This window comes from Pelodiscus sinensis, chromosome 17, assembly GCF_052426305.1.
Source record: "Pelodiscus sinensis isolate ZL-2025 chromosome 17, ASM5242630v1, whole genome shotgun sequence".
Classification (NCBI taxonomy): domain Eukaryota; kingdom Metazoa; phylum Chordata; order Testudines; family Trionychidae; genus Pelodiscus; species Pelodiscus sinensis.
Window position 1 is genome coordinate 2,456,901 of NC_143068.1, and position 12,688 is coordinate 2,469,588.

At 66.9% G+C, this 12,688-nt stretch overlaps 1 protein-coding gene across 1 annotated transcript in view; it reads right to left on the bottom strand.

Annotated features, from left to right (window-relative positions):
- MYH7B (myosin heavy chain 7B) overlaps window positions 1-12,442 on the bottom strand; it is a 47,860-nt gene extending 35,418 nt beyond the window's left edge. The window contains exons 1-6 of the mRNA XM_075901490.2: window positions 12,313-12,442; window positions 11,568-11,712; window positions 10,707-10,810; window positions 5,604-5,747; window positions 4,854-5,010; window positions 3,666-3,693 (exon numbers count right to left, since the gene is read on the bottom strand). Coding sequence (XP_075757605.2) covers window positions 3,666-3,693; window positions 4,854-5,010; window positions 5,604-5,747; window positions 10,707-10,810; window positions 11,568-11,712; window positions 12,313-12,411 — 677 coding nt within the window. The 5' untranslated portion in view covers window positions 12,412-12,442. The remainder of the gene's footprint in view (window positions 1-3,665; window positions 3,694-4,853; window positions 5,011-5,603; window positions 5,748-10,706; window positions 10,811-11,567; window positions 11,713-12,312) is intronic.
- Window positions 12,443-12,688: the final 246 nt, after the last annotated feature.

Consider the following 12,688-nt stretch of genomic DNA (forward strand, 5'->3'; position numbering starts at 1 on the left):
CGCTCTCCCACTGCAATCCCAGCGCCCAGCGGGAGGGGTGGGGGGGCTGCCACTGGACATGAGCCAAGCAGCTCCCGTCTCAGCCCGGCCTGACCTAATTAGGCCGTGGCCTGGGCTCAAAATGTCAGTGGCTCAAGGCAGCAGGGTCGGGCCATTCAGAGAACTTTATATAGCAGTCACCTAGATGTCACGTGAACTTAACCGTGCCCGTCCCACCCCGCCTCAGCCTGCCCCGTCCCCCCCATCCCTCACCCCCCACTGTCCTGTCCCCTCCCCCACGTCCCACCCCGCCTCAGCCTGCCCCGTCCCCCCCATCCCTCACCCCCCACTGTCCTGTCCCCTCCCCCACGTCCCACCCCGCCTCAGCCTGCCCCGTCCCCCCCATCCCTCACCCCCCACTGTCCTGTCCCCTCCCCCACGTCCCACCCCGCCTCAGCCTGCCCCGTCCCCCCCATCCCTCACCCCCCACTGTCCTGTCCCCTCCCCCACGTCCCACCCCGCCTCAGCCTGCCCCGTCCCCCCCATCCCTCACCCCCCACTGTCCTGCCCCCTCCCCCACATCCCACCCCGCCTCAGCCTGCCCCATCCCCCGCGTCCCACCCCGCCTCAGCCTGCCCTGCCCCCTCCCCCACATCCCACCCGCCTCAGCCTGCCCTGTTCCCCCGGCCTGCCCCGTCCCACCCGCCTCAGCCTGCCCCGTCCCCCCATCCCTCACCCCCCACTGTCCTGCCCCCTCCCCCACATCCCACCCCGCCTCAGCCTGCCCCGTCCCCCCATCCCTCACCCCCCACTGTCCTGCCCCCTCCCCCACATCCCACCCCACCTCAGCCTGCCCTGTTCCCCCAGCCTGCCCCCTCCCCCCCCTCCCCCACGTCCCACCCCGCCTCAGCCTGCCCTGTTCCCCCAGCCTGCCCCCCCATCCCCGTCCCCCCCACCCCCCCCCCACTGTCCTATCCCCTCCCCCACGTCCCACCCCGCCTCAGCCTGCCCTGTTCCCCCGGCCTGCCCCATATCACCCGCCTCAGCCTGCCCCGTCCCCCCCATCCCTCACCCCCCACTGTCCTGCCCCCTCCCCCACATCCCACCCCGCCTCAGCCTGCCCTGTTCCCCCAGCCTGCCCCGTATCACCCGCCTCAGCCTGCCCCCTCCCCCCGTCCCACCCCGCCTCAGCCTGCCCTGTTCCCCCAGCCTGCCCCATATCACCCGCCTCAGCCTGCCCCGTCCCCCCCATCCCTCACCCCCCACTGTCCTGTCCCCTCCCCCACGTCCCACCCCGCCTCAGCCTGCCCTGTTCCCCCAGCCTGCCCCATATCACCCGCCTCAGCCTGCCCCGTCCCCCCCATCCCTCACCCCCCACTGTCCTGCCCCCTCCCCCACGTCCCACCCCGCCTCAGCCTGCCCCATCCCCCGCGTCCCACCCCGCCTCAGCCTGCCCTGTTCCCCCGGCCTGCCCCATATCACCCGCCTCAGCCTGCCCTGTTCCCCCAGCCTGCCCCGGCCCCCGCCTCAGCCTGCCCCGTCCCCCCATCCCTCACCCCCCACTGTCCTGCCCCCTCCCCCACATCCCACCCCGCCTCAGCCTGCCCCGTCCCCCCATCCCTCACCCCCCACTGTCCTGCCCCCTCCCCCACATCCCACCCCGCCTCAGCCTGCCCTGTTCCCCCAGCCTGCCCCGTATCACCCGCCTCAGCCTGCCCCCTCCCCCCGTCCCACCCCGCCTCAGCCTGCCCTGTTCCCCCAGCCTGCCCCATATCACCCGCCTCAGCCTGCCCCGTCCCCCCCATCCCTCACCCCCCACTGTCCTGTCCCCTCCCCCACGTCCCACCCCGCCTCAGCCTGCCCTGTTCCCCCGGCCTGCCCCATATCACCCGCCTCAGCCTGCCCCGTCCCCCCCATCCCTCACCCCCCACTGTCCTGCCCCCTCCCCCACGTCCCACCCCGCCTCAGCCTGCCCTGTTCCCCCAGCCTGCCCCATCCCCCGCGTCCCACCCCGCCTCAGCCTGCCCTGTTCCCCCAGCCTGCCCCATATCACCCGCCTCAGCCTGCCCTGTTCCCCCCCCCACGTCCCACCCCGCCTCAGCCTGCCCTGTTCCCCCAGCCTGCCCCATATCACCCGCCTCAGCCTGCCCCGTCCCCCCCATCCCTCACCCCCCACTGTCCTGCCCCCTCCCCCACGTCCCACCCCGCCTCAGCCTGCCCTGTTCCCCCGGCCTGCCCCGTATCACCCGCCTCAGCCTGCCCCATCCCCCGCGTCCCACCCCGCCTCAGCCTGCCCTGTTCCCCCGGCCTGCCCCATATCGCCCGCCTCAGCCTGCCCTGTTCCCCCAGCCTGCCCCGTATCACCCACCTCAGCCTGCCCCATCCCCCGCGTCCCACCCCGCCTCAGCCTGCCCTGTTCCCCCGGCCTGCCCCGTATCACCCGCCTCAGCCTGCCCCATCCCCCGCGTCCCACCCCGCCTCAGCCTGCCCTGTTCCCCCAGCCTGCCCCATATCACCCGCCTCAGCCTGCCCTGTTCCCCCCGTCCCTCACCCCCCACTGTCCTGCCCCCTCCCCCACGTCCCACCCCGCCTCAGCCTGCCCCATATCACCCGCCTCAGCCTGCCCTGTTCCCCCCGTCCCTCACCCCCCACTGTCCTGCCCCATCCCCCGCGTCCCACCCCGCCTCAGCCTGCCCTGTTCCCCCAGCCTGCCCCGTATCACCCGCCTCAGCCTGCCCCATCCCCCGCGTCCCACCCCGCCTCAGCCTGCCCTGTTCCCCCAGCCTGCCCCGTATCACCCGCCTCAGCCTGCCCTGCCCCCCATTCCCCCCCCCACTGTCCTGCCCCCTCCCCCACTCCCAGCCCGCCCCCTGCCCCCCCCGGCCCCCCTCCCACCCCTCAGTCTGCCCCATCCCCCACTGTCCTGCCCCCACCCCCACTGCCCCGGCCCCTCCCCCACGTCCCACCCCGCCTCAGCCTGCCCCGTCCCCCACTGTCCTGCCCCCACCCCCACTGCCCCGGCCCCTCCCCCACATCCCACCCCGCCTCAGCCTGCCCTGTTCCCCCAGCCTGCCCCAGCCCACCCGCCTCAATCTGCTCCGTCCCCCCCATCCCTCACCCCCCACTGTCCTGCCCCCACCCCCACTGCCCCGGCCCCTCCCCCACGTCCCACCCGCCTCAGCCTGCCCTGTGCCCCATGACACTGGCTCCAGCTGCCTCGTCTGCCCACCAGGCCTGTGCAGGGGCAAGGCCTTTGCTGCCCCAAGGTGGGCATCCCCTTTGTCCAGACCCCGCGGGGCCTGTGGCCTGCCCCGGGGCTGCGGCTTGCTCCAAGAGACGTGCGTGGGCAATGCCTGCCCTGCGGCGCCAGCGGCACCAAGCGCGGGCTGAGTGGCCCTTCCCCCAGCACCGGCGGGCTGCCCGCGCGGGCCCTGGCGGCTCCTGGCCGGGGCAAAGGACACTTGTTCAGGGGCGCAGGCAGCTGGCACGGGGCCAGGCCTCGAGGCCAGATGCTGGCGGGCTGGCGCGGGGCGGAGTGGGGAGCCCTATCTCCTGGGGGCAGGCTGCCTCTCGACAGGCCCGCCCAAATGACAGGGGACCCTGGACCCTAAGCGGGGCAGGCCTGTCGGGCCGGAGCCCAAGCCAGAGACGCGGCCGGTGGCCGGGAGCCAGCGCGGGTCACTTACGTGATGAGCATCGACTGGTTCTCGCGATCTGGAAGAGAAAGCGCCAGCGGGAGATGGACACAGGCCTGCGATGGCTCGGAGCGCTAGAGCCCTGCAGGCAGCCGGGGGCTGGGCTTGCCCCCGCACCCCTCTTTGCTGGTCAGTGACTGTGGGTCCCCCCCATCGACCCCCCCACACCTCCACCTCCCCGCCCTGGCTGGTCAGTGACTGTGGGCCCCCCCAACCAACCCCCCTACACCCCCACCTCCCCGCCCTGGCTGGTCAGTGACCGTGGGCCCCCCCCACCAACCCCCCTACACCCCCACCTCCCCGCCCTGGCTGGTCAGTGACCGTGGGCCCCCCCCAACCAACCCCTCCCACACCCCCACCTCCCCGCCCTGGCTGGTCAGTGACCGTGGGCCCCCCCACCTCCCCGCCCTGGCTGGTCAGTGACGGTGGGCCCCCACCCCCCCCCACCCCCTCCCCGCCCTGGCTGGTCAGTGACCGTGGGCCCCCCCCAACCAACCCCTCCCCCCCCCACCTCCCCGCCCTGGCTGGTCAGTGACGGTGGGTCCCCACCCCACCCCCTCCCCGCCTGGCTGGTCAGTGACGGTGGGTCCCCACCCCCACCCCCTCCCCGCCTGGCTGGTCAGTGATGGTGGGTTTCCCGCTCCAGGGGGGCGGTGATGCTGGTCGCCTGACGTGAACACGCTGCTTCCCCGTCAGCCTGGCTGTGGACGTGGGGGCTCCCTAGGCCCCCTGGGACGGCAGCTCTGGGAAGACGTGTCCTGGGGCCTTGACAAGTCTACACAGCTCCTCTCTCTGCACCTGCCCCCCGCCCCAGAAGAGCCTGGGCCAGCTCCAGCCCAGTGTGCTGCCAGGGCCCTGCCCTGCAGGGACGTGTCCTTTCTCCTCAGCTCCCTTCCGTCCTTTATGGGTCTTTCCTCCTCTGGGGCTTGTCACACTGCCCCTCCCCCGGGGGGCTGGGCAGCCTGGCGCCACCTCCCTGTGGGGCTCCCTGCAGACCCAGGCCAGGGGTCTGCTGTGCGGCAGGCACGGGGCTATTTGCTGCACCGCGTTGCTTGCGCCCAGCGGCCGAAGGACGGCCCGGAGCCTGCGGCCAGAGCCCGGCCGGGACGCCAGCGGTTGGGTTGGCTGGGGCTGGCTGTGCATTGGTTTCCTGGTGCGAGGGGCGCGAGGGGGGCTTACTGCGCAGCATGTCGTTGTAGGCGTTGTCCGCGATGGAGTAGATGTGGGGCGGGGACTCCGACCTCCGCTTGCCCTTGTAGGCTGCCACCACGGGCGCGGTGTAGACTGGCAGCCACTTGTAGGGGTTTATGGTGACGCAGAACAGGCCTGAATAGGTCTGAGGGCAGAGAGGCCAGTGAGCGAAGCGGGACCCGCCGAACAGAGGCAATTGTGAGCGCAGAGCTAGACACGCTGCCGGGCCGGCGCCTCTCTCCGCTGCAGAGCAGGGAGCAACTGGCCGCGACAGCAGCGTCCCCGGTGCTGACCCGCCTTCCTTTGGCGGTGGCATTCCTCCCGCGCCCCGTGGGCAGCTGGGTGCCCAGCGCTAGCCCCGCACCCCGGCGGCCGCCTTGCTCAGGGCAGCCCGCCAGGAAAGCTGGTGGCGTCTGCCCGGGACATGCCCGCTTGAGCAGTAGCTGGAAACCCCTTGGCACTGGGCGCCTGGGTTTTGTTTTGCAGACTCCCCGGTGAGCGAGTCTCTTCCCCCAGGCATGGCAAGAGGCTTAGTTCTCTTTACCAGGTTTGCCCAGTGAGTCTGATCAGCGCACATAAATCTACCCCCCTCTGCCCCAGCCTGCGGGGGATTCGCGCTCCCGTGCGCCATGGCAAAGCAGGCCCAGCCGGCCCGGCTAGACAACCCTGGGAGAAGTGGGTTGTGGTTCTGAGCTGGCGCCAGGGCTCCGCGCGTCACCCCCTGCCGGCCCCACTCACATAGATCATCCAGTGGGCGTAGCGGCGCTTCAGGTTGTACAGCACCGAGGCCTCGTTGAGGTGCGTGAGCATGGCCATGTCCTCAATCATATCGAACTTGGGGGGGTTCACCTGCTGGATGTCGTCTTCCTTGACCACCCGAATCTGCAGGGAGGAAACAAAGCAGGGGAGCCTCAGCGTGTCCGGGGCCCCTGCGGGGCGGGACCAGGCCTGGCAGGCTCCATGAGCCGCGGCAGGGCCCTGTCCGCTTGCTCCCGCCTCTTGGGCAAAGGGCTGGGATCGGCTCTTGTTTCCACACGGCAGGCCCTGCGGATGGGCGCGTGCCAAAGACGCAGCATGAAGGGCTGGGGCGTCTGGGGCAGGCCCTGCGGATGGGCGCGCGGCAGAGACGCGGCGGGAAGGGCTGGGGCGTCTGGGGCAAGCCCTGCGGATGGGCGCGCGGCAGAGACGCGGCGGGAAGGGCTGGGGCGTCTGGGGCAGGCCCTGCGGATGGGCGCGTGGCAGAGACGCGGCGGGAAGGGCTGGGGCGTCTGGGGCAAGCCCTGCGGATGGGCGCGCGGCAGAGACGCGGCGGGAAGGGCTGGGGCGTCTGGGGCAGGCCCTGTGGATGGGCGCGTGGCAGAGACGCGGCGGGAAGGGCTGGGGCGTCTGGGGCAGGCCCTGCGGATGGGCGCGTGGCAGAGACGCGGCGGGAAGGGCTGGGGCGTCTGGGGCAGGCCCTGCGGATGGGCGCGCGGCAGAGACGCGGCGGGAAGGGCTGGGGCGTCTGGGGCAGGCCCTGCGGATGGGCGCGCGGCAGAGACGCGGCGGGAAGGGCTGGGGCGTCTGGGGCAGGCCCTGCGGATGGGCGCGTGCCAAAGACGCGGCGGGAAGGGCTGGGGCGTCTGGGGCAGGCCCTGCGGATGGGCGCGTGGCAGAGACGCGGCGGGAAGGGCTGGGGCGTCTGGGGCAGGCCCTGCGGATGGGCGCGCGGCAGAGACGCGGCGGGAAGGGCTGGGGCGTCTGGGGCAGGCTCTGCGGATGGGCGCGCGGCAGAGACGCGGCGGGAAGGGCTGGGGCGTCTGGGGCAGGCTCTGCGGATGGGCGCGTGGCAGAGACGCGGCGGGAAGGGCTGGGGCGTCTGGGGCAGGCCCTGCGGATGGGCGCGCGGCAGAGACGCGGCGGGAAGGGCTGGGGCGTCTGGGGCAGGCCCTGCGGATGGGCGCGCGGCAGAGACGCGGCGGGAAGGGCTGGGGCGTCTGGGGCAGGCCCTGCGGATGGGCGCGCGGCAGAGACGCGGCGGGAAGGGCTGGGGCGTCTGGGGCAGGCTCTGCGGATGGGCGCGCGGCAGAGACGCGGCGGGAAGGGCTGGGGCGTCTGGGGCAGGCCCTGCGGATGGGCGCGCGGCAGAGACGCGGCGAGAAGGGCTGGGGCGTCAGGGGCAGGCCCTGCGGATGGGCGCGTGGCAGAGACGCGGCGGGAAGGGCTGGGGCGTCTGGGGCAGGCCCTGCGGATGGGCGCGTGGCAGAGACGCGGCGGGAAGGGCTGGGGCGTCGGGCCAGTCTCCTGTCCGGGCCTCGCGCCCTCCTGTGACTCTCTCAGACTGACCCTGGCTGCCCCTGCGGGACTGCAGAGGAGAACAGATCTTGGGGGCCGTGCCCCCGCCTGGCCCTGTGTCCATGGCCTAGGCTGGGCGGGGCGATGTCTCTGCTCAGCTGGGCCGGGTGCAACGCCGCGGTGGTGGCAGTTTGGAAGGGCAGCAGGACACGAGTGCCTCATCTGGATCCGGAACGCCGGGGCGAGGGGCTGGCTGGGCACCGGCAGGCGTCAGTGGGGCGGGAGCCGGAGGCAGGCCTAGGCCTGTGTCCCCGCAGCGCCTGGGGGATGCTCTGCAGAGAGGAGCGCACTAACCCGCCCGCCCGCGTCGTTCCCGGAGCGCGTCTCCCTGCGGCGTAGCGCCGGCGTGGGCAGCACTCGGGGGGCTTTTCACCCCCTCGGCGGCGCCAGTGGCAGTGCAGAGCTGCCCCCAGCCCGAGCACCCTCCACTCCGGAGCCTCCGTGGGGGGCACTACTGCCTGCTCCCTCGTCCTGCCGGGCAGCCCAGCGCGGCTTGGCCAGGCGCTCAGGGACCGGGCACCGGGCGGCTTTGGCCTCTGTCTCTGGGGGTGGCGGCTGAGAAAGGAAGGGCTGGCTCGGCGCTGGGCCGGCGCACACAAAGCATGGGAGACCAAGGCCCGATCCCACCAGGAGCCGCGTAACTAGCCCCCTGGCATGGACCGGCCGGAGCGCCGCGGGGCTGCCCCACACTGTCCTCTCACAGGGCCACCTCCCCGAGCCGCCCGGCCCAGCGGGTCAGTGGCTCCCCAGCGGAGCCCGGGGGGAGCTGGCTCACCCGGGTAGCCAGCAGGCTTGTCCCTGCCCTGCCGTTAAATGAAGCAGCAGGTTCCCAGCCTGCAGGGCTGAGCGGAGGAGCCTTTGAGCGGTGAAATGTGCCGCTCCCGCCGGGTTCTGCCAGAGCAGCCACAGCCCTGTGCAGCGCCTGCTGGGGCGGTGCCCTGGGCGGGTGGAGGAGGGCCACGGCGTCGGCCCCGCCAGCCACCGCCAGTGAAAGCGACCTTGCTGTGTCTCCCCCGCCACCCCGCTGTCCCCTGCCCCTGCCCATCCCACCGGGGGGCGCACACAGCCAGGTCCCCCACTGCCTGTCCACATGCCCCACCCCAAGACGTGAGCTCCTTGCTGCTCGGGGAGGGCTATCCCACCGTGCCCCGGCCCCAGCCCTTGGCCTGTTGCTCTAACCGCTCCCTGCGTTCCTGCTGCTACCTGTTTCCTGAGCCCGGGGGCCCTGGGTCTGTCCGGCCCCGTGCCATCTCAAAGAATAGGGCGAGGGAGCGTGACACAGCCCGCATGGCCCCTCCGGCCCTTGTCCCTGAACCTGTTAGCCCTGTCACGCCACATCTCCACGCCTGGCTGTGAGGGCCTGGATTTAGCACCCGCCCCGGTACTAAGGCTTGAGGGCGAGAGTCTAGTGATGAAAGCAGGGAACTGGGCCTCAGGACTTGCGTTCTAATCCCAGCTCTGTCTTCAAGTCCGTGTGACCCTCTGCCAGGCTTTTATTACCTCCCCGGGCCTCAGTCTCACTAGCTATGAAATGGGGCTAATACTAGCTACTGAGTCCACAGCCTGGTGGAGTGACACGGTTCCTGCGTCGTTTGGAAGAGACCCTGAGGCTAATTCTCCTCCGATTTATTCTCATGTAACTCAGGGTCGCTCTGTCAGAATCAGTAATGATGAGCCATGGACTCAAGCTCAGAACTGGGCCCTTTGTAATCCTACAGGTACTGGGGCAACCCCTCCACAGTTCATGGTCTAGCACTAGTTTAACTGGAAGCAGAATTTAGGCAGACTTGGATTAGATATGACCTGGCTGGAAAAATGTAGTCCCAATAGCTTCCTGTTGGAAAATGTTATTGCAACAAAACAGGTGTTGTTGTTGTTGTTGCTATTGTTTCAATTTGGGTGATGGTTCATTTACTAAAAAATGGAAGCAAAAGTTTTGAACACACCCAAATACTCCCATTTTGATTTTTCATTGCCAAATGACTTTTTGTTTTGAAAGGTACTTTATTTGATATTTTAAAAACATTAAACAGGTTTGAAATGGAATTAAACGTTGAATTTAATTAAACAAAATGTTTCAATCGGCCTGGGGCGTTCCAAGTTTTGGCTTTTTGTTCTAACTCAGAACAAAGGTGGTTTTTGAAATAATTTTTGCTTGGACAGAAAATCTCTTTTCCAACCAGTTCAGGATTTCGACAGATATAAGCTATTGCTCATTAGACTGACTAGTCCCAGCGCAATATGAAGCAGTACACAGATCACTGTGTGCAAAGGACGTCTCCCCATTCCGTCACCACAGTTCTACACTGGCGATATTGCTCCGGCATAAAACTGTTCCCATGGAGCGGAGAATGCAGCCCATACGTTAGTTTTGCGAGATAGTAGTTTGCTAAAAGCAGATGCTGCCCTTACACCAGTAGGTGCACTGAGTCCCGTGACTCTCATTCAGATTTCTCCACTACCCTAGCCTGGTAAAACTGCTTTGATTTCTGAGGACTGACTGACTCCTGATTGACACTGCTGTAATAAATGAGGTCAGCCCCAATGGAGTGACATGGGTAGAGCTCAGAATATGGCTCTGTCAGGGCCAGCCAACCCGCAGCTTAAATTGTGTCTTGCAAAACCACCCCTGCGTCCCTAAGAACCACCCCCTGACCCCCGGTTCCCTGTACTCACTGTCCAGCGCAGCGAAGCAAAATGGTGCTGGCTGAGGGGAGCCTCTGATGGGGCCAAAAAGCCACCCATTTAAAGGGGGCAGCCTTTTTTTTTTTTTTTTGGCTCAACAACTTTCCCCCCTCGGCCCTTTGCGCTATCCCCCCCAACTATTGTGGCTCTTTGCCTTTAACGGGTTGGCCACCCCTGCTCTATGTGTAACAATTGATTCCTATTTGGAAAAAGAGCAACCTTTTAGTCAGCTGTATCTAACCGTAATTAAACTGAGTTCCCAGCCCTCTAAACAACATTGTTAGTTCATTACAACAGCTCTCTGGCAGAGTCCGCTCTCTGCGGGACTGGTGTAACTTCAGAGTAACCCCCGATTTACACCAGCTCCCCTTGGTTCCTGCTTTGAATGATTTTCTCTTGAGATTAGCTGGATAATTTTGTCCAAAGGAGCAACTGGCACTTTTCCCGGACGGAGCAGATTCTCCTGTTGGCTATTGTCACAGCTGTTAAGGTGCCAGCTGATCCCTTTGGGCTGGGAAGCTCTACTGCCTGTCACTTTGCGGGGGAACATTTGATGCTGGTGTAGCGAAGGCCCGGCGTGCTTGGCGAGTCAGACAGTGCATTGTTTCCTAGGCCGTGGCAGGGTAACAAAAGCCGTGGACGCGAGCACGCTGCCGGGTTGCAGGTTGGGCATTTCAGAGCCTCCCGCAAGAACGTGTCTAATTTCAGCTCTGACCTGCTCCCACGTACGCCCCCTCCCTGCCCCGTCATGCAGCCCTCGCCTCTCCGCCTTCCCCCGTCCTGGGAACACCAAACGTTAAAAATCAAGCCTGTTTTGCTTACGTCTTTATTTTTGGTTTCCACGGTGACTTTGCCACCAGAGGATTCTTTGATTTCAACCTCAATGTAGGCTTCCTTGTCATCTGGGATCCACGCTCGCTTCTTCCCTGCAGAGCACAAGAAAAGGAAGAACCCTCAGTCGGAGGGGAAGGGAACGCCGGGCTCTTGCCAATAGCTTCAGGAGGCAGCACGAACACAATATTAAGGGCCCTTCTTGTCCTTGCTCTGTTTTTGACCCTAGGGGCAGGCTTTCCTGGGCCTGTTCGAGCCGGGGGCTTGTTTAACTTGCCCCAGCTGGTGCTAAGATTGGCTTCCGCCTGCTGTTTGCTCCATTTGGAGACTCACATGGAAAGCACAGTGTAGGGAATACAAAGTTCTCTCCTCATCCCATTTCATCAGCTCCACACCCCCCACCCCCGAATTTCTCCTGGCCCAAACCCCGGGCTTTTTGCCCCTGGCGCACAGTGGCACTGAGGCAATGGTGCTGAAGATGAGGCTGGAGTGCACAGAGAGGTACAGGGAGGAATCTGTCACCCAAAGCCCCAACGATCCCCGTCCATCTCGAGTGAAATGGGACGGCAGCTTTGCTGAGCCAGGGGTTCTGTGGCACAGGCTTTGCTGGGTCCCTCGGCCCGTCTGGGCACGTCGCCTCGGTGCAGATGCACAGCCGCCGTGTTACCCGCCACGCCGAGAGCCGTGGCCACTGGCTGCCAAAAGCCTTTCTGGGCCTCTGACCTCCTACCGGGGAGCACAAGGGCAGCGCTGCAGTGGGGGCTCCGCCATGAAACCCTGCCAGGGTCCACAGCCTGGGGAGCAGGCCAGGGGTGCTCCGCAAACCAGGCTCAAAGGGGCTGCTGCTCTTACCATCGAACGGGATGGTCTGAAGCTTGAGCTGCTCCGTGTAGCTCTTGCGGAGGTAGTCGGCAGCCTCCCCGAACTCGGTCATGTCCCGCATTGACATGGTGCTGGCTGGGCAGCAGCAAAGAAAGACGCCAAAGACTTGGGAGCACTGCAAAGGAGGGAAGCAGAGAGAGGAGTCAGTCCAGAGACAGCTGCTCCAGCGAGGACAGCGAGGGTTTTCACACACGGCCCAGGAGGATAACGGCCGTGCAAAGAGCCCTGGCTCACCCAGGCTCCTGATTACGCGCCCGGTGCTCCTGCCGGCTCTGTCCCCACGCGCCTTGCCGCTGGGAGCAACCGCCAGGCTGAACTCCCCACCCCTCACGTGTGGAGCTCCGGCAGCAGCAAAGGGGCAGCGAAAGCTCGCTTGTCCGGATCACCTCCGGCAGCCAGTCCCTGCTCCGACCCCCGGAGGCAGGCCAAGCCCGTGCGGATACGGGGCTCCCAAAGTTAGGAAACAGAGGGGTGAGAGTGTGAACCCCGGCAAGGGACGGTGGCACTGCTCCCTGTCCTCCGTACAACGGCCCCGCCGCATCACCGCAGCCTCGGGAACGCCCTGGCACCAGCAACTTCCCACGCTGCCCAGCCCTCGCCAAACGCCCCCTTTCCTCCGTCCCTCCCTCTGAGCCCGGCTGCCCTGCCGCCCACCCCCTTCCCCCGGCCGGCAGGGAGCGGTTAGCAGCACAGGGACGTGCCCTTTACTACCAACCTTGGCTATCGGACTGAATGGCTGCAGGCCTGCGGCAAAGCCCCTTTTTATTGTGTCCGTCAAGGTCAGAGTGGGAAGAGCTATGTCAGAAATTCCCATGTGTCACGTCCATGCGGCTCCATTGGTGCTGCTCCGCTCCGGCCCGGAGCGACACAAAAGGCAAACCTCCCTTTTATCTCCCTGGGAATGCGCCCGGTTATTTTTACTCCTGTATTGTCAGGCGAGTACAAAGGCAGAGGGCGGCTGCAGGCTTGGGAGCCAGCACAGCTCTCCAGGCCAGCCTGTGCCTGGCCGATCTGCAGGACTGACTCCTCTGCCCGCCGTCACCTGGCCGGGTCTGTGTCTCGCCACGCTGCCCGGGAGGGCACAGGGCTCC